General features: G+C 43.4%; 1 protein-coding gene across 1 annotated transcript in view; it reads left to right on the top strand.

Moving 5' to 3' along the window:
- Nucleotides 1–20,968, top strand: part of PRKCQ (protein kinase C theta) — a 450,885-nt gene that overhangs the window by 297,896 nt on the left and 132,021 nt on the right. Inside the window, exons 5-7 of the mRNA XM_069629668.1 lie at nucleotides 8,486–8,517; nucleotides 8,648–8,733; nucleotides 13,163–13,292. Coding sequence (XP_069485769.1) covers nucleotides 8,486–8,517; nucleotides 8,648–8,733; nucleotides 13,163–13,292 — 248 coding nt within the window. The remainder of the gene's footprint in view (nucleotides 1–8,485; nucleotides 8,518–8,647; nucleotides 8,734–13,162; nucleotides 13,293–20,968) is intronic.

Below are 20,968 nucleotides of genomic sequence, written 5' to 3'. Positions count from 1 at the left end.
GTTCTGTTCCAAAATTGCATTGTATGATATTCAGATTGCGTTAATAGGCCTCTCTCCCACTATACACGTCTCTCAAATTTAGCAGGGGTTCTGTTCCCAAATTGCATTGTATGATATTCACAGAGCACCAAAATGCCCTGGACCAGGAAGGGACGCCGGAAAGAGCACAAGACAATGCCCCACAGGACACAGACGCACAAACCCAACCTACCACCAAAACACCAACTGAAAATAGAGGAAACACAATGCCAAAAACCGAAACAACCAGAACAATCTTCCAAAGGGAAAAATCCTTATCTCACACCCTACCTCGCAACAACCCCTGAACCAGGACACCCCAAAGACACAGAGGCATCAAGACACACAAAGACCAGCCTGCGACAATCAGGGAAAAGACGACAGCACCCAAGAAGAGTGTGGATAAACTCTGAACCCATCACCCCATACATCACAAGAACAGAAGGACACCCTCAACACCCACACCACACCGGACAAAACGAAGACGAAGATCTAACATCCAACAACCCGAACATCAACCTAACTGACCAATTCAATGAAGAAAAAGCCTCCACAGACCTTCACCTAAATGGCATAAATAGAGAAGCACCGCCATTGAACAGCCAAGCTTTCAATCTACCAGACCGCGTCGATGAAGATGCAGCCTTCGCTGATCCTCATCCGCCACCCTACACTGAAGATGCAGCCCTCGCTGAGTCTCATCCACCCCCAATCAACGGCAATAATGATGCACCACAACCAAACAACCAAAAACCAAAACAAGGAACAACTAACAAGCAAAACCACACCAAAAAGATCCACTGCAACCTCATCAATGCAAGGTAATGTCCAAACATGCCACCGAAATATACGATCTGCTCTGCAACGGAGGGATCGACATTCTGTTTGTAACAGAAACATGGCTGGTTGACAACTACAAGATCATCCTCAACAACTACCTGCCTGAATACTTCAAATGCGTCCAAACTAAATAGAAAAACCAAAAGAGGAGGGGGGCTGGCCATCATTCACAAGGAACACCTGGATATCAACTTGGAAGACCCACTAAACATCGATAAATGCGAATCCCTAATCATGTGTCTAACAGTAAGCCCCCAAACAAACCTGAAATTCATACTTATATATAGAACACCAACCTACGATGCAACCTTTGTGAACGCCTTCACAGAAGCAATCACCGTCCTAGCCATCAAACACAATCACCTGATAGTCCTCAGAGATTTCAACATCTGGTTTGAAGAAGAAACCACGACCATACAAACATCGCTGACCATCCAACTAGCTGCAATGAATCTGCAACAATTAGTCAAAGGAGCAACCCACTCGGCAGGGCACACACTTGACGCAATATACGCAAACAAACTACTCCTCACCACGGCACCCTGAATTCAAATACCCTGGAGCGACCATCTCATCATCCCCTTCGTAATCAAAATGACCACCCCAACAAACAGTCAACCGGACAAAACACAGAACATCTTGAAAAGAAATTGGAGAACCATCAAAAACTTCAACTTAATTGAACTCCTGGAGCTTAGCAGACCACACCAAACATTCAATGAAAAGATGACCTGGACAAAAAAGTAGCCCTGCTGCATTCCTGGATTATAACTACTATAGACAACATTGCCGAAGAAAAACCCTTCACTCCTTCTCATAAACGGGCACTGGCAAAATGGTTCACCCTAGTACTTAACACCATGAAAAGGAAAAACCGAAGACTAGAACTTGATTGGAGAAAACAAAACGACGATGCAAAAAAAATGAAATTCCTACAACACAACCGTGCATACAAAAAGGAAATACTAAAAGCAAAGAGGAAACACTATGACAACCAAATCTTCGAAGCACCAAACCCCCAAAAAGAACTCTTCAAAATCATGAACAAAATCAAAAACCCTCAGGGAGACAACAACACACCAACTCCATCCACAAAACTATGCAATGACCTTGCTGACCACTTCAAAAACAAAATCACCAGCATCCAACAAACCATACAAAGTAGACTGCCTGATCTGACCACGATCCCCACCTACACCCAGGGGGAACATCCAAACAAACTACGAGGCTTTCCAGAAATATCAGTAAACTGGTGAATGAAAGCAATAATTCAGGGTCTCCCGAAGACCTCTGCCCACCAGATATATACAAATCGATTCTTAAACAAGGAACGCCCCTGGAATATCACAGGAACATCCTCACCTTTCCATTGCAACTGGGAAAGTGCCACAAGCCTTCAAAACTGCATACATCAGGCCACTAATCAAAGATACAGCGGGAACCATAGAGGACCTCTCCAACTACAGACCCATCTCCAACATCCCATACACAGCCAAACTGCTTAAAACCTACATATACAAAATTACCCAAGATATCATAGAAGAGCACGGCCTACTAGACCAAGCACAAGTTGGCTTCAGACCAATGAGAGGAACGGAATCAGCTCTACTGTCAATATGGTACGATCTAAATATTAACGCAGACTCAGACAACAGCACTGCCTTGATACTCCGAGACCTATCAACAGCAATCGACACAGTTAACCATGACACCCTCATAACGAGATTAGAAAGACTGGGAATAACAGACACCGTCTTACTATGGATCAAATCTTTCCTAACAAAAAGAACGAAAACCATATGGATGAAACCCTTCAAATCTAGCCGGAGAGTTTTGACCTGTGGAGTACCACAAGGATCCTCCTTCTCCCCGCTACTATTCAACATCTACCTGTATCTACTTATCAGAATCATCAAAGCCACCGCCTCACCTGCTACAACTATGCCGACGATACACAAATAATCTTCAAAATACAAGACAACCCGGAAATAAACTTGACGCGAGAAAACTGCCTCCGGGATGTATTCCTCTGGATGAACTCCAACTGCCTCGAAATCAACCCAGGCAAAACAGAAATAATGATTGTCACAAAAAATGGAGGAGAAAACCACTTCATCCTTGGCCAATGGAACTCGGGACAACCCCAGCACCCTCGCCGATTGTAAAAAACCTTGCGGTCCTGATGGACAATAATCTCACGCTAGAGCCACAAGCAAACACCCTTCTCAAGAAAAGCTTCTTCCTCGTGCGAGCGGCAAATAGGATCCAACCATTCCTATCGTTCGCCAACAAAACAACCACCATCATCGCCCTAGTCATGTCCCGAGTAGACTACGCCAACAGCCTTTACTTAGGCATGCAGGAACGACTATTAAAAAAATTACAACACATTCAAAACGCGGCAGCCAGACCCCTTCTGAAACTGCCCCAAAGAGAACACACCAGCGCTGCAAACACTACATTGGGTACCAATAAAACAACAAATAAAATTCAAAACAATGTGCATCACGCACAGAGCGGTACACAACAAAGGTGCTGAGTTCCTGAGAGACAAACTGCGTCTACATCAACCAACAAGAACACTCAGATCAAGCATTGACATCCGCCTGGAACCGAAACCCTACAACAAAAGAAAACTTGGAGGATCCTCCTTCTCTCACCAAGCCCCCAAAACCTGGAACAACCTTCCAAAGTACATACATAACACAAGAAACCAACCACAATTCAGGAAACTACTCAAAACCTGGCTCTTTACGTTGTAACTAGAAAGACCAGCCACAGGGGCACGCACACAACCAAAACATCTATAAACGTAGAGAGAGACCCGGATCCACACCAAGCAATCAATGAGGGAAAACACTCAGGAATATATCCAACAAAATACTAAACGACTAACTGGGTGACAGCCGCAATACGACCAAAGACCGTACACATAGCAAGACAAAGACAGAAACACTAGGACGAATCATCAAGAGGACCATGAACTTAAACTATATCCATTCCCAGCAGACCTAAGGACAACAGACAGAGAGGGAAAGGAAGGACTACACCACGAGCCCTAATCCAGGGGGTGAGAAACAGAATGTTTCATCATTACACACTGTTCACCTACCACACAGCGGGAAGCACAATGCCCCATCACACAAAAACTACAACTAACAACCTCCCCAAGGATGTCCACCCCACAGAAACCAATGAAACAATGGAAAGACATTCATAACAGGAGGAAACGAACGACTGAATACACAGGCTCAACAAGACGGAAGCACTAGAATGCCACATCAACACCACTCCGACCCTGATCCATTCAAAACCTCAACTGACCAGTGTCACCCCAGATAACAAGAGAACAGAGATAATACCAACACAGTCCCACACCCGAAGAAAGGTTCAGACACACCCATCAATCCAAACAATACTCACTATGATACAGCGGGGTCAGAGCTGCACCAACAAAGCGAGTCGGCCCATGTGGAACCGGCATCAACCAAACCGACAGGGATACATCTCTAACAGAATTAGAAAGTACCTGAATCAGGACACAGACCCTACTAACCCAACCCTCAATCTTCTGCATACTTAACCACACAAAACCACACAACCCTCTCTCACCCAGCAATCTGCATGCACTTTACCACACCGCATCAACAACACATAAACATCGCCTACAGCACTCGAGGTCTCATCCGGTCCGATACAAGCACCAAAGTCCAGCACTCGGTGTATACCGAGCTGAAGCTGCCAACAGCACATCACTTCTCCTGCTCTTCTGCTCCCCTCCTCCAGACTAACCATACCTGTCCTTCCTGTTTACAGATCCGCCAGAGCGCCTATGGACCAATTCCATTGGTGATGGTGCGCTATATAAGTTCCTTTAACATAACATAACATAACATTTCCCCAATAATAGAACCATTTGATCTGCCTATCATGTTATCTATACTCAGTTGAGGGGGGAGGGGTTGGCACCTCCTATACACTGGGATAATCAGTTTGTCTCTCTCTTGAGTTAGGGACAGTGGGACCTGCATAACCCATAACGGCTTCTGGGATCTCTTCACCTATCATCCTCTTGGAACACTGTGTCTCTCCAAGGGTATTCTCCTGAGTGCAACCCCGGACTACCCTACCCAGGTGATCCCCCCTCGCTTGTCCACCCTCAGGGTTGGGATTCAAAAGCGATGGCTCTCTCCTGCCCACATGAATAGGACTCTCAGAGTCTACATGGGAGAATACCTCTAGGCTTCTCACAGTATGCATATTTTAAGCATATCAGAAACTAAGCATGTAATTGGAAAGACTTGCCAAAGAAAGTGAGTTTACCCTTGCCTATCGGTCCATGTATGTTTATAAGTACTCTATGCAGTGAATGTGTAGGATTGTAAAAAAAAGTGTTCAATTTTGATTGCATTTTTGTCAAAAGACAACACATATTTTTCATGAAATCTATGTCCCTTGATGCATATGTGCTGCAGTATGGTATGGTATGGTGTGGTATGTTATGGAATATATAGAGCACTGAGTTCACTCCAAAAGGTATCTTGGTGCTAGAGGTCTAATCTCAGGTCTGATAGAAAAAGCCCAAATGAATGAAGATACAGCACTAATGGTCAGGAGAGGGTATATTAAAGCATCTTGTTCCCCAGCCACACCTTCACTGGATTGGCTACAAGCACCAATACTCTCTCAGTTTACGAGGACATAGGACATATAAAGAATAGTGGGAGCAAAACTAGGTCCATGGCCATGTGACAGTTCCTGAGTCCTGGGATGGTGGTGATGCTCAGGTGAGCACGCCCTTTTTAGGTAAGGCTCTGCTGTTCTATTCAGTGTGCACCTCCCCACCCCCAAAGTCTGGATGTTAGCAGTGGAAGTTCTAGTGATTTCTGTCTTATTTTAGTGAACATGTTTAAGGATAAGCTGCTGATTTTACTCCCTGACATATTAGGATAGTCAACTCTTCTCCAGTACTGGGGGAAACCATTGTGCAATTAAGATCTCATGGTTGAAAAACCCTTAGAAGAGCCTTTTCCTCTGGCTGGCCAATATTTATCCTATTCCTTTAAGACCAAAATTACAGCACATGATGTAACTAGTGAACTACATCACTCTGTTGAGACATTTAAATATCTTGACCCTACACAGGGTAAATGTCCGCCACTCCAGTACTTCTAAAGTGCTGGATGATTTCTGAATGGTGGAGGATGGCAACAGCATCATGGAATTTACCTTATCTGATGTGCCTGTCTCCTTGGACACCTTCTACTTTTACACAGGCTTAGGGGCTGCTTGTGTGGGTGGTACTGACTAGGCCTAGCACAGTTCCTTTTATGGATCATACGCTAGCTGTCTTTGTCCCCTTTTTATTTATGACACCTTCCCATTCAATTTGGGGGATTGGCAGGTCTTCTAGCTGTCATATTACTTTTTAATCCCCAACTTTGAACGATGGTCAACTCCATCCACTTGCCTGGCATCCATTTGTACTCCTATCCCGACGAAGAAGAGAAGCTGCTCCAAAGGAACAGGGCATCCTTCTGTAGGTGTAAGATGCCATCAATGAGTGTGTGAGGGATCACCTCAAATTGCACTCGGATCAGACAGAGGTTTTGTTCAAGCCTGGACCACAAATGTCCCATATCCACTCCCTGGGTGAAAAACCTTGGAGTCAAGCTGAACGGATCCTTGTCTCTGCTTCCTCGGAGGAACTCTGTCTCCCATAAGCTAGGTCTTTACATCAATGTACTCTTCTCAAAATGTTTCCTTTCTTCTATCTCACTAACCAAGTCACAGGTATTGCTGCCACCACATCCAGATGACTGGATTATGGCATTGTATTAAATCCTACGGCATGATGAGAAAGCAAATAAATTAATTAATTTTCAGATCTTAAAACAAATGTCTCAAATGCTTTCACTACATTTTACGCTAATGCTCCTCACGGCTATTTAGTTTAGCATTGCATCATTTTGCAAGTGGGTAGTGTGTCTGAACAAAATCTCTAAATGTTTGTTGTTCATGAATATGGATAGCGATATTAGGGAACCATACTGGAGGGTCTTCAGGAATCTGTAAGCTGATGCAGTGATCAGTACTGAAATATACTGCACCAAAAGGACCAAGCAAAAATATTTTGCTATGCAAACCTTTTCTTATAGAGCACACCCTTATCGTGATATGGGCCTCATTCCGAGAATGGAGGTTGCCATGGCACTATTAGCGCCATGGCTGCCTCCAATACCAGGTCCGGGTCCGGGTCCGGTCTGGTTGAATGGGGACTTACCGGGTCATTCCGACCCTGGAGGACCCAGTAAATCCCCATTCAACCGACCATTCCCCATTCCCATTTGAGCCCCCATAGGGCTAAATGGGAATTGGGAAGGTGCTAATAACGGGCCCACGAATAGCAGGCACGTTATTAGCGCCCTGGTCTTTTAGCGGGAACCGTAAAGAACGTGTGGTCAGACCACACGTTCTTTGCTGCTCCCGCTAAGGGACCTCAGAATTGGGCGGTAAGGGTTTACCGGCACTGGTCTCCTTACCGGTGCCTGGTATCCCTTACCACCCAACTCAGAATGACCCCCATTGTATTTTGGCACTCGTTGAGCCTGTGCGACCATAGCTTGCTAGTAATCTCGTTCCATAGCACTGAAAACTCAAACAGACATCAACAAAGAAAGGGAATGTGTGTAAGTTTGATTATTGGTGATACAGGGTTGAGTTCCACTTTTTTACTGCATGGCTCTGTATGCAATGCAAAGTCTTCTACGTTCATTTTGAGTTGGGTGTGTGCGTGGTCTGTCAAAATGAATGATGATGTTTGTCTCTTAAAATAGCAAAAGGATGGTCAACCCTAAAGAGCGTGACAGAGCTAAACCTGTTTGACGGGTCATCTTCAGAAAAAGAATGTGTGTCTTTTTTCATAAAGGACTGTGTGCCAGTTTTTTATTGAATCCAACTGGACCCTGGGAGATAATGAAGCATTACCACAAGATAAGGTACCCGCGATTGGGTGTTATCGGCCCGGGACCTGAGTTAAAGTTCAGATCAGAGAGACAGCTTTTAACAAGGGTCCCTTGGCCAATAACACCCGATCCAGCACACTGGAGAGGTTGATAATGCTACTAGCACCCTGGGTTGCTCATCCTGTTACCTGGGATGCTGAGAGCATTGTGTTTTGATTGAATGCGAAGTCCTGTTCATGCAACCCAAATACTGTACTAAGATGGTCGCCAAATGCAGCCTCAACAGAGCGGGAGCTGAGGCAGCTGCTGCAATCAGATAAATGGGGATGAGGGAGGGTTGAAAAATAAGTGAAGGGACGGTGGGGGGAAGATGGCAGGTGAGGGAAGCAGTCATCAGGTGACTTGGAATGCGGGCTTACATCAGTAGATTCAGCCTGCGTTCCTTGCCTCCTGAATGGCTGCCTCCCCCATGCCTGGTACTAATGAAGTGTTTGAGCATAATATGATCTGAGCATGTTTCTACCTTCTACAATCTCTGAAACTGAACATCTGCTTTGCATCATTATATCATCTTTATAATCAATTTATGTTAATGATAAAAAATACACATGAACGAATATATAATCTATAAAACTAACATGCTTTTTATTTGATTTTTCTAGGGGTCTTAACAAGCAAGGATACCAATGCAGACGTAAGAAAATTTGCTTGTCTAAGTCAAACTTCCTTTTAAGGATTCCCATGAATGGATCCTACACTAACATACATGTGAAAGTTTGGTATCCTTGGCAGGCACTAAATCATTTTATTTGTGTTGTTTTTAGAATGTAATGTTGCTATTCACAAGAAGTGCATTGATAAGGTCATAGCGAAGTGTACAGGCTCAGCGGTAAACAGCAGAGAAACAATGGTAAGTATCAAAGTCCTCTTTGCGCTTAATGGGATAAAGCACACAAGATAATCCAGTCACTTAGTAACCATTCATGAAGCTCTGGGGACTAAGGCATACATGAATGGGTGAACTATCTGGTTTCCCAATGGTATTCTTTGCTACAATCAGACCATCATATTAAGCCTTGGTCATGGGTCAAACAAATTAACACTTTACATGGACCTCGTTAAGAGTTTGGTGGTAATTTGGTGGAATTACTACCAAAATTGATTACCGTTACCACCAACCGGTCCCATGATATCATCATATCATGAAATTAGAAGTGGTAGCACCTAAATGTTATTTCGCATTTTTGGAATCCATAGGACTCCGCAGGGAGAATTTCAGAATTAACATTAGCTGTAATCCGGCTGCAGTAATACTGATCACCACTAAAGCGGATAAGTTATCTCCAGCCTTGTTCTGCAGGTATATCCTCCACTTTCCCACTTGACCTCATAGTATGGTGCTGTAGTAATGTGGCGGTAATGTGTTTACTGCACCGCCTTACTTGTAAATGAGGGCCAGTGTGATGTATTTCAAGTGGAGCTGCTGATGAAGTAACCAACGGGTCATTACCCCAAGCCATTGAGCCATTTAAGGTTTTCATGCCGTAACGTTGACCCATCAATGGTCAATGAGGAGAATGCCCTCCATGACCTCTCTATCTCTGGCGAGCTGCGGATCGATATTATCTGCTCATATGAAGGTCCCCAATCAATACATAAACCAATCTGACAGTATTAACAGCAGGTTTTGGTTGGTTAGTTGTGTAGTAGCACTTTCCTAACAAGGTCATTTAGATGACCTTGTGGCAAAGAGGGAAGGTTATTAATGCATAAAGTGGCTGTCACATTGTAAAAAATAACTTTGCAACAAATTAATACTATTGAAAGGTGGAGATAACCTTTATTGAAACACAAAAACGAACAAAGGAAAAATAACCTGACTTTAATATTTAAAAATGAAAAGAAACAATTCAACAAAACAAAAAAACATATCTGGTCACCAGCATTATAATTTAGAGAAGGTGAGGAAGGTGGAGGAGGGCTGAAAGGGGTCTTCTCTGGTATGGGGTTAATTTGCCCCATTTTGAATGACTTCAAAAAAGTTAATCAGTGAGTGCAAATCTCTTAGGTTTCGCCTAATAATTAAGAAACCAAAAACATATTTTGTTAGCATGGAGAACATGTCCTTTCCGTGAAGAACAAGTATAATTGTGCATTAACTTACACTTTCTTCATTTGAAATGTATTTAGTGTTACTGTTTACAGTGCAAAATGTGTTATTTTCACTTCAATTTTACAGCTGCATTTTCTATTAAAGCTATTAGCCACAGGCTATTAGAACATACAGCTATTAAAAGGTTTATTTAAAATTGTAAATTTTAATTCCAATTTCTGCTTTCTAACCTCCATTGCATTCAGCCAAAACAAAGATGACGTTTAAATAAGCTTTGTATAATGCAGATCACAGCCCACCCTGGCTTTGCAAATCATACCATTCCTTTCTAACGGAACTAAGCAATGCCAGCAACAATTCTCTGTATAATATGTGTGTTACAAAATGGCAGCCCAGGGACCGGAAGGACATTTTAAAAGAGGAACCGTCCCACCATACTTGGAGCGGTTTCCATCCCAGGTGGAAAGGCAGAACTTTTTGAGATTCCACCTAAACGTATTCCCTACTAGGGAGACTGTCAAAAGAAGAAAGAAGGCCCGGGAGGATAGGATTCTTATGTGCCATATCTGCAGAAAAGGGGTATAAACCTTGAAGCACCTAGTTATGTTCTGTGAACCATTAACTGACACGAGAGCCAGTTTTCTGGGGAAATTCTTTGAAGAATCAGTTACCAGACGACTGGAAGAATGGTGGCCAATTTTAAGGTGGGGGGGAGGTCTGTCTATGACGTTGGCGCTCCTGAATCTAGTGAAGGTGATCTTTGGCATTCTGGAGCAAACAGACACAAAAGAAATGAAAGACAGCCTCTCTCTCATTGAATCTCGGGGGCTTGGCTCCTTCTAAACTTCCTAACTTCTGAATTGTGAAATTTTGTATTATAATTGGAACTGAGAGTAACTTTTTTTTTCTTTTTTTTCCTTCTTAAAAATCTTACCTTTTTTGATGTTATTTTAATTTCATGTGTTTGTGTTTTGCATCTAAGGTTTTGTGTTAAATCAAATGATGTGAATAAAAAAAAAAAACAACGTGTATTATATGGGATACCCAAATCGCAAAGCTAGCTGGAAAGCATGGCATGTTATACATAGGGGACATACTCCAAGTGATACAAGTAAGGGTGTGACAGCAGGGTAGCAGGGGAGGAAGGGAGGACCAGAGCATGAGAATTAAAGTTCAGTATTGCAATCAGTGATTGTGCTTTAAATAGTAGGGTCTTCAGGTCCTTCCTGAAGTATAGGCTGGAGGGGGCAGTCTCATCTTTATTGGTAACTTGATCTGGAACCAGGGTGCATAGCTTGAACAGGTTTGTTGCTGCATTTCTGCCTCTTGCAGTTCCAATTTTTCAATGTAATATTTTGTCTTTCGGTGTTGAACTGGCCTCCGTAGCTGGTACGTTTCTAAGCCAGGTAGAGTGCTGTTTTGTTTGTGGCTGCTTCCTAACTGATGCAGGCTGTCCTGCAAGTTGTGTGTGCTTGAAGGGGTAGCCAAAGCATTTCCTTGAATATGGGGGTAGAATTTCTCTAGTCATGTGATGAGCTGTGCAGCGTCGTAGTAGGCAATCAATTAATTTGAGTATTCTAATGTAAAGGGTGGCAAATGTATCTGCATTGTACTTGGGGCCCTTGTTCACCATCTTATCAATTATCTGCTGTTAGATAAAGTACATTTTTAAGAACCATTGTTTCAGTTATGCCATCAATGATGCCATTTGTGATGTCATCTTTGATGTCCTGGGTGTTATTAGTCTTAGCAGTGCACGGTGGTGGTGTGAGTGATGACTGCATAGCTTACAATAACAGGCACATTACTAGGGTATTTTTATTTTACTTGTAACCATAACATCCCTTTAACACTGTTTCTCTGAATTCCATAGGTTTTTATTAGTGCAACGTAACCATAATGCCCCTTTAACAAAGTTTTTTCAAAAATGTTTCATGATGTTACATCACTGTATGTAAGTTATTAATAATTCCTCTTTTAACATATATGAAAAAACTATAAACCTCCTTTAACAAACATGTTTTGCAGCGCATACGGATGTGTGTCGTTAGCAGCGCATGCTAAGGATGCAAGGCATGGTTGAATTGCCTAGAGCATGAGGCGCGACCATGACTCAAGCACCACCAAATCACCCCCGTTATCCACTGCACCGACCCTGCATCCTAGTTCAGTGCTCACTATACCCTCATAATGTGACCAATGGCCAGTGCCCATGGCTGGCAACCATGGACAGTCTCCACAATCCGGAGGGCATGGGCTTTGGCCACGTAACATGCCCCAATAAGCAAATCAGAGTAGACATTTGTCCTTGCCAAGGGTCAGGGCCACTGCCCAAACAGCCCAAATCCGTCCAGCGGTTGGGCAGTAGGCAGGAGCAAATATTTTTTGCCATTATGTCTATGAGAATTTCAAATATTTTGGGACCCGCCTATAATTTTGCCCGCCCCATGCTCCATGACTAATCCGCACTAAACTTTGTAAAATCATTCAGAGGTTTTCATATACTTTTTTCTGCAAGGTTTGGTGAGGATTTGTCGAAAGGCACCAAAGTTATAAGCCACTCAAAAACTGCTCTTCCTTTGGGTTGGGCAAATTTACCCTAACTGCAAGGTCGATACCATAGGCCCTGTAACATATTTATATATCGAACTTTCCAAAAGGTACACAAGCATCCTTGTAAAAGCACTGAACAACATTGTGCACAATGAATGGCGCCAAAGCATCCAGGTTCACAGGTACCAGAGTAATTCACTATAAAATCCCCATGCCAAGGACTGACATAGAAGCAGATGTATCCACATGTATGTGTAGATTTTAAGGTTGGCATGTCTTTACATCAGTGCATTTTGATTGTTAATCGTTTGCATCGTTTGCATCTACTGCCTTTGCATCTCTACATTTATTTGCTCATTTTTCAGGGAACAAACAGAACAGTTTTGGTAAAGAGAGTACAGCCTAAAGGAAGGGGTATGAGTGTCTTGCACCCCCTTTTTTCTTTTTAAAGAAAATATGGAACAAACCAGAAGGGAGGTTAGCACCCATCTGGGTGCTATCAATTTCTTCATTATTCATTCCTTTAGTTTGGGAGATTTGTAGACCAAATTGATGTAATGTCACCAAGTACTAAACAAATGGAACAAATGACAACTGTATGTATGAGGATTTCTTTATTTTAACACGTTGAATCAGTAACATGGCATTTTTTGTTGATATCACTACCTTTCAGATTCACAAAGAGAGGTTCAAAATCGACATGCCGCATCGATTTAAGGTCTACAATTACAAAAGTCCAACTTTTTGCGAACACTGCGGCACACTCCTATGGGGATTGGCAAAGCAGGGGTTAAAATGTGAAGGTACGTAGCACAAACTCTGTTTTTGGAAATTACATCTCTGAGTGTGCACACAACACAAACATGTGTCGGCCTGTCTCCAGCAAGGACAAAAGAGCATTCTTGCAGTAACTCCATGCAACAATAGCTGTCATTCAGCTTCCTGCAAATATTAGTGGGTCATCCTGGCCTGAACCCAAAGGCCATCCATTGACTTTAAGGATGAGCATTTCAGTGCAAAGAGATACATGACTGGATCTGGAGTAAAGTCACACAATGGGCCTCATTACAAGTTTGCCGGTACAGGAACTATGGTACCGGTAAGCTTCCCGGTAACGTAGTTCCCGGACTGGCAAACTACGAGTTCTGTTCGCGGGTGCCTTTTCGCCATCCAGGTCGGAACTGTTGGGTGTCCCGGCACCCGCGAGCAGACACCGCCGGTAGCACTGGCACCATTCTGAATGGTGATGGTGCTACCAGCCTCCCCATTCCCATTGAGCCTTATGGGGCTTAATGGGAATGGGGAGTAAAAGTATCCGGCCCTTGGCAATGGGGAAATACAGGGTCCACCAGGGTTGTAATGGCCCTGTATTTCCCCATTGCCAGAGGACGGAATAAATAGCAAGTTCGGCGCCAGCCTGCCGGTTTTACCGGCAAGGCTACCTCCGAACTTGTAATGAGGCTCATTGTGAGAACACACCTACTTAAAATAATGAAAACTGTATGCAGTTTAGAGGTGAGAAAGAATTGTATCTATATATACAGCTGTAAACTGCTTGTAAAATGTATCTACAAGAAGAGATGGTGTTTGATGCAAGTCAGCTGCACCATTTCAGAAGGACCAGCATTCTGTAAAGCCCATTCGAAGCCTTTATCAATAACAGATGATCAGAAATAGTTTAATGTTTTTTAGGATATTTTCATTCAATACGCAGTGTATTCAGAGAAACATGTTTATGAAATGTTTTATCATTGGCTCTCATTGTATGTTGGCTTGCCTACAACGGTTGTCCAGTTCAAGAGGGCCTCTGGACAAGTTCTGTCCAAAATAGCAAGGGTGCCATGCAAGCCGTTTGTTATAGATGGTGTCTATATGGAAAGGTTCCCCTGGCAAGATGCTCTCCATGTAAGGCAGGGATCTGCAACCTTTCGTTCTCCAGATGTTTTCGACTACATCTCCTATCAGCCCTAGCCAAATAGACACCTTCACCCACCAGTGGTAGCTTCCTTGATTATGAGCCGTTTGGACTACTGCAATTCACTGTGTTTGGTGCAGCCTCTTTATCTTATCAAATGCCTTCAGCGAATGCAGAATCTTGCAGCTCGGGTGGCTACTGGGTCCCCTTACAGTGCGCATATCACACCCATTCTACACCACCTTCACTGGCTCCCGGTGGAAACACGCATTGCATTTAAGTCTCTCAGCGTTCTTCATCGTGACATTCATGGAGTGTGGATTGAATACATTCGGGTTAAGTTCCACCTCTATGTCCCTACTCGGAGTCTACTTTCCCTGGATAGCTATATACTGGTGGTTCCACAGTATAAATTGGTTAGAACTGGTGAATATGCTTTTTCGGTGGCCGAAGCTAAGCTGGGGAACACTTTTCCACGGGACATTCAAATTATAGCGAATCATCTTTTGTTCAGACGTGCCATGAAAACGTCTTTGTTTTGACTCTTACTGGCATGCCTTAATTGAATTGTACTTGCAGCTCCAAGCTGCTCTGGCAAATGTTCACTTTATAAATCCTGTAACATAACATAGTCAATGGAGAGGGATCATGGGAGTTGTAGTCCAAAACATCGGGCGAGCCACAGGTTGTAGACTTCTGATTTAAAGGATATGAGGACATCCATGTAAACCTCCTCACAATCCTATTCCGCTGTAACCATTGCACTCTAACATCTGTCACAGTGTGCTACTGAATCTTTTTAGTCTGTCAACCAAAATGTAACCACTGGTGACAATTCTATGCTCTTATATGTTTTATTAGGTAATTCGACCAACCTGTAACCTATGGTCGACAAGCCTGCTCTACTTTGTATTCTAACTGTATGCTTCTGTAAACTCCTTCATAAGCTCAAGCACCCAGTTACCTCAGGATTAGGTGCGCTCTATAAATGATAAACTAAACTAAACTAGTCTACGTTGGCATCTGTGGAGAAGAACTATGCTTACATTTTCATGATATAATTTTCCCGACATCCATTTAAGAAATAGATATTTGGCTGTCACCCAGAATCCCTTGCAGGCACCATGAGTGGGTCATAATTGGAGCCCACGCATCCTAGCTTCGTTTTAAACCCAACCTGTCTCTTATGGTAGACTTACCTTTGTCAGGTGCCACCCTGTTGACTTGCTCACTCATCGATTGGGCCTAAAATATCAACACTTAAGACTATGTAACTTGCTGCAGTGAGTGGATCACTATGATGCCAATATGCTGTGATAAGATGACATGCATTATTGATCAGGTAGAGGACAGATTTGTCAGACAATGGGAAAACCTATGACGTGCATCTCAGCGGGACTTGTGTAATTCATTTGAGTACACTGTACGGGCTTCATAATCAAAGGTCCAGATTCTCCCAAAAATACTGGTACATGTGGTGAGATGGGCTAGCACATCTCATCATTTGCAGGAAAAGCAGGAGCAGACCCATTCTCGAATGGCATTGGAATGAGCGCCTCTTAGATGCACTCATTCAGCTACGCTTTTTCTCACCGCTTTGCACATTTGCGCATATCAGTGGGAATTCCTGGACATTTAAAATTTAAAAGTGTTTCCCGAATTTCCAAACGAGATGCACTTCAAGATTCCTGGAAAGTTGGTTAATCCCCTGCGCCTGTTGAAACAGGCTCAGGGGGAGACACAAATCATGACAGGGTGCAGTCATGATTTTTTCTTTCAGTTGGATAGCTGCGGCTTAATGGCCCACCTCTGTGAAATGCACTCCCAGGAACCACGTGGTTACTAGTAGCTTGACACTTATGCATGCAAGGGGGCTGGATCTTGCCGCCACTGTCCGGCCCTCCTGAAATGCTCAAGTCACCTTCGAGAATAATGTAACCTGAGCATTTCTTAAATTAGTGCACATGAAAAGAGCGCATTCTCTGTGTTCCTTTGATTTGCGCTATTCTTTGTGAATCGGGCCCATTAGTTAATATAGGCCCACAGTGGCTTCGATTGGCTGACTTGGCAATATGTAGAAAGTCAATGAATTCTAGTAGAGGGCTCCGAAACCGATTCATTATTTCAAAAATGCATTCCCACACACTTCACAGGTGGACCTTCCACTTGCACCTTAGGTGGACTCGGGCACTATAAAAAAACAAGTTGTACCTTGCAGCGCATGCTAAAAGAGGTTGTAAAACATGCCCTATATTAGACCTATCTATGGTGATTGTAATTGATTAGTTATAACCAGGGGTCAAGTCCTAAAAATAAAAGTGGGGGGACTCATCAACAAACGCAATGGGATGTGTTGTCGTCAGAAATTAGAATGTCAAGGTGAAATATGCACATTTCATGAAATTGGCTTTGCATAACCACCCAAATTTAACAGGACGAATGTCATTTGCCTTTCATAAAGTCAACGCGGTTATTTTCTTCTAATAGTGTTTTTGAAAACGTTAAAAGGTGTGCATGTTTTAAACTCCAAGAACCAATACAAATGTTTTCCCTGGAACTTGCAGTACCGAAATGGGACATTTCACCTTTCGTTGTTTGTTATTTTTCATCAAGTTATGTAGTGCAGTGGTGAAGTGTCCGGCTTAAAAACCGACTACGGTTCGGCTTCAATTCATAAATTCAAAGAGGACAGCCAATGTTTCTCTTTTAGCTGGGGGGGACTGAGTCCACTCTCTGAATGAAGTGTGGGGACGACGTTCCCCTGTGTGTATCCTGAACTTGAGCCCTGGTTATAACGTGCTTAATACCCAGAGGTCTCTAAGTGCGGACCTGGGGATCAAACCTGTGTTGCCCTGCGTTGTCTTGCTTCCAAAGCGAGCGCATTGCCCCTAAGCTATTCTCCCGACCTGACTCTGCGATTTTAGTTATTATTTTAGAAGATTTGATTATGCCCTCCACCCCTGGGTTATCAGTGGGATACCGCTGAGAAACAGCCAAGTATATATATCCTTGCATAAGTGAAACAAGACCCTTACCCAGATAGGCTGTAAGTCTATTGCTAATGTAGGTTTTACTATATAACAAACACTTTTAGGCTAAAAATCCCCCAGTCAAATATATAACTCAAACACCAAATAGTGACCTGTTTGCAAAGATTGTATCAGAAGAGCAAATAGTTTTTAACCATTTTAGTTTGAGTTGACCCTATGGAATAGAGTATCTGTACTTGTGACCATCCAGATAATTTTGGACTACAACTCCCATGAATCTTCACCACTGACTATGCGGAATAGTGCACATGGGAATTGTAGTTACACATGTTTGAAGGGCCATGAACTGAGTACCAATGGCATAATGACTTGCTATCCTCCTCTGCTTGTTTCACTGGAAATTGAATAGGATTGGCTATTGGTGAATTACTTGTATCAGAGGAAAGTATACAGAAGATTTTGAAAAGTAAAGTACTCTATAATGGGACCAACACTTTTCAACACCTCCAAATACTCAGATCCCAGGATGTGCCACCTGAAGCTGAGAATAGGTGAAAGGGCCTGAATGTACTGAAAGAGAGCCTCCTCATTCAGGGAGTCATGCGCACATGCTTCGACCACATGGAAAGACTTATGTTGTCACTTCTTTTGCCAGTGTCTTGATTCTTAGCAAAGTGCTGTACCTTTGAAAGAGCTGACCGATATCAGACCATGGCCAGGCCCTGTTTGAGGCTACCGAATGATCCCTGCCACTGTAGCAGCCCCCATCCCTCAATCCTGAGTGACTGAGCGTTCTGAGTAAAGATGCTTTTCAAGGTGTGTGGCTTGGACTACCTCAGATCTCTGGTCCTCCGCTAAAGGCTCACGGGCAATTTATTGCTCTGCAGGGACCCAGGTAATTTGGCTGTTGCTTTCCCTCTTCCTATAGTGGAACAACAAAAATGAACCTGGGCGAAATCAGATCAGAACATTAAACAATACCAAGTTTTGTCAAAAAAATAAATATTTATTTATAAGCAATTTACACAAATATTTATTGTTCTCAACATCCACATTTAAACACCACCATTCATTCCATCATTCATTCACAATCTCACTATACATGTCAATATTCCACACTTGTGGTACTAAAACCACCTAGAACCAATATATTAATATATATTTCAACATCTCTTGGTGATTACAGTAAGTGTTAATACAAAAACAAATAGCATATTGCTTATTTGCTGTAACTCAACATATGTTTCGGTCGTCACAATAGGCCCCTAATTCAAGCCGACAAATATAAGCGACCTTCTTCAGGAGACAGATGGTTCTGTTGCAACCACTCCGAAATGTCAAAAGGTGGAGGATGTCATCAAACCTCAATCTCCACGTGAATTAATGGAGACGCGTGTCAACGATGGACTAAATCCTGCAGTGGTGCTGGATAACTCTGCTCCTATACTGATCAAAAATTCAGGTATGGGGGTGTCTTGCGTCTTTAGTCAATAAATCCAAAGAGAAAAAATCCCTGTTCTCGCCTCATGTGGCCGAGTCCAGATATGTTCTTATTCCGGTACCCCAGTTTTTTCTCACTGCGCGGTGGTTCCAGTTCAATGTTCCCTGGGTTCCTTCTCTCTTGTCCTGCACACACACTTCTTCCTATAGTGGCACAGTAGGTGGGCCGCAGACCCCAATGAATATCTTTTCCATCGGATTCATACATTGTCTCCAATTTCGTCCGCCAGCCCCCATGCCACTTGTGCTACGGTTCTAGCATCTGGGCACTTGGCAAATGTCTTGCATCTTGCTAACATGTTATAATGGGCTATACATTCACTATTAATATCAAGCTCCTACCTGAAGCTCAACCCACAAAAGAGTAAATGCTTTCTCCTAGGGAAGCCCTGCAAGCATGCCTAAGTCCAGAATTCACTGACCGACAAGAAGCTTGACAGATTCATGCCTCCGCTCTCAACCAGTGCAACATATCTCAGCTTTACCATTGACCGTGACCTCTCATTCCAAGCACACATCATGGAGGAGAACCAAAAACAATGGTAATAGCTCGCACGTCCACCTCAAAGTGACCCTGTTTCAGAACAGTTGCACAAACTTTGTTCCTTTTTGCCACCTGGACAGAGGCAACATCCTACTTGCAGGAATCCAAGAAGCTACCTTGGTACTCCCAGGATACTGTAGCACAGCCGATCATAGGACTAAGAAAACCCAGCCAAATCAACCCCATACGCAAGGAGCTGCATTTGCTTCCCCCGAACACAAATATCACGTCCAGGACAGCCTGCATCCCCTACAAAGCAATCAAAACAAAAGCACCACTCTAACAGGCCGAGAAACGTACCATCTCTGGAGGACAGCAGGCCACCAGAATCCACGACATCCCCACAATGGAAACATAGAACTGTACAATGGAAAGGCTAGGAAATAGGCGCAGTCTCTGGCCCTCTCAGTTCTACACTTCTGGAAGCACAGGAGGGCCTTATCCCTGAAAGAAGACCATGTCATTCAACCGTAGATCTCCCCCATAAGTGCCCATTGCTCCTCTACCCATTACAGCTGCCTCTGCTTCCCCTGGACCCTACCTGTAACCTCCTGCATGTGTCTCCTACATACAGCGCTCTGTTGCTTCCCAGCTTGGTTTGGGCATTATAAATCTCATAAATACATGCACACGTCTGGGTTTTGATGGACTTTCTTTTGTACTCTTACTTCATTGAGAAACTTGTTTAATATAGCATTAATACCAGACCCTGCGGGCTGGATCGGGTGTTATCGGCCGAGGCCCGAGTTAGTTTAAAGTTTAAAAGGGGTCCCTGATACGATAACACCCGGTCCGGCCTGCCAGAGAGGGTGTTAACGCTATTAGCACCCTGGGTTTCCGATCCGGAAACTCGGGGTGTTAAGAAACAATTATTTTCATTCAAGAAACGGAACGCCGCGCACGTCCATTGCTTGAATGAAATTACTGGCACAAGATGGCCACCTTGGATCTTAAAATTTCCATTTCTAGGGTGGCCGGCAAAGGGAGAGAGAGTGAAGCCACAATCAGGTATGTGGGGCTGGGGTGGGGGATTGGGGTTTCTAAAAAAATGAAGGGAACAGGAGGGTGGCAAGAAAATGGAGCTGCGGGGCAGGCGAAGCAGCCTCCAGGTTCCATGAGATTAGCAGTTACAGTTCGTGATCCAGGGAACCTGATTGGCTGCATCCCCCCTCTAGGCATCTAATGAAAACATAGCTTCCATTAAAACCAAAAAATATCGAAAGATATATTTGGACATAAGAATAATAATGTTTATATAGTGCTTAATGCCAGATTTCTCATGTCTAAGTGCTGTAATGATAGATGTCATTATTACCAATATAATGATACTCAATGAATTGGCATCAAAAGGTCGAAATGATGAATTGGCCCTGCTGGAAATGCAGAAATGCAGGCTTGGCCGATGTCAAAGGCAATCGTTTAACACACGAGCTATCCTCCTGGGAGTAGAGTTTGACTTCTGAGATGTGAAAAGGGGTGATGGTGATTCCAGTGAAACCCATATTAGAGGAACACTGTGTTTTCATAAAT

Source organism: Ambystoma mexicanum, chromosome 12 (assembly GCF_040938575.1).
Source record: "Ambystoma mexicanum isolate Mex_15411 chromosome 12, UKY_AmexF1_1, whole genome shotgun sequence".
Classification (NCBI taxonomy): domain Eukaryota; kingdom Metazoa; phylum Chordata; class Amphibia; order Caudata; family Ambystomatidae; genus Ambystoma; species Ambystoma mexicanum.
This window is presented reverse-complemented; position numbering and strand designations above follow the sequence as displayed.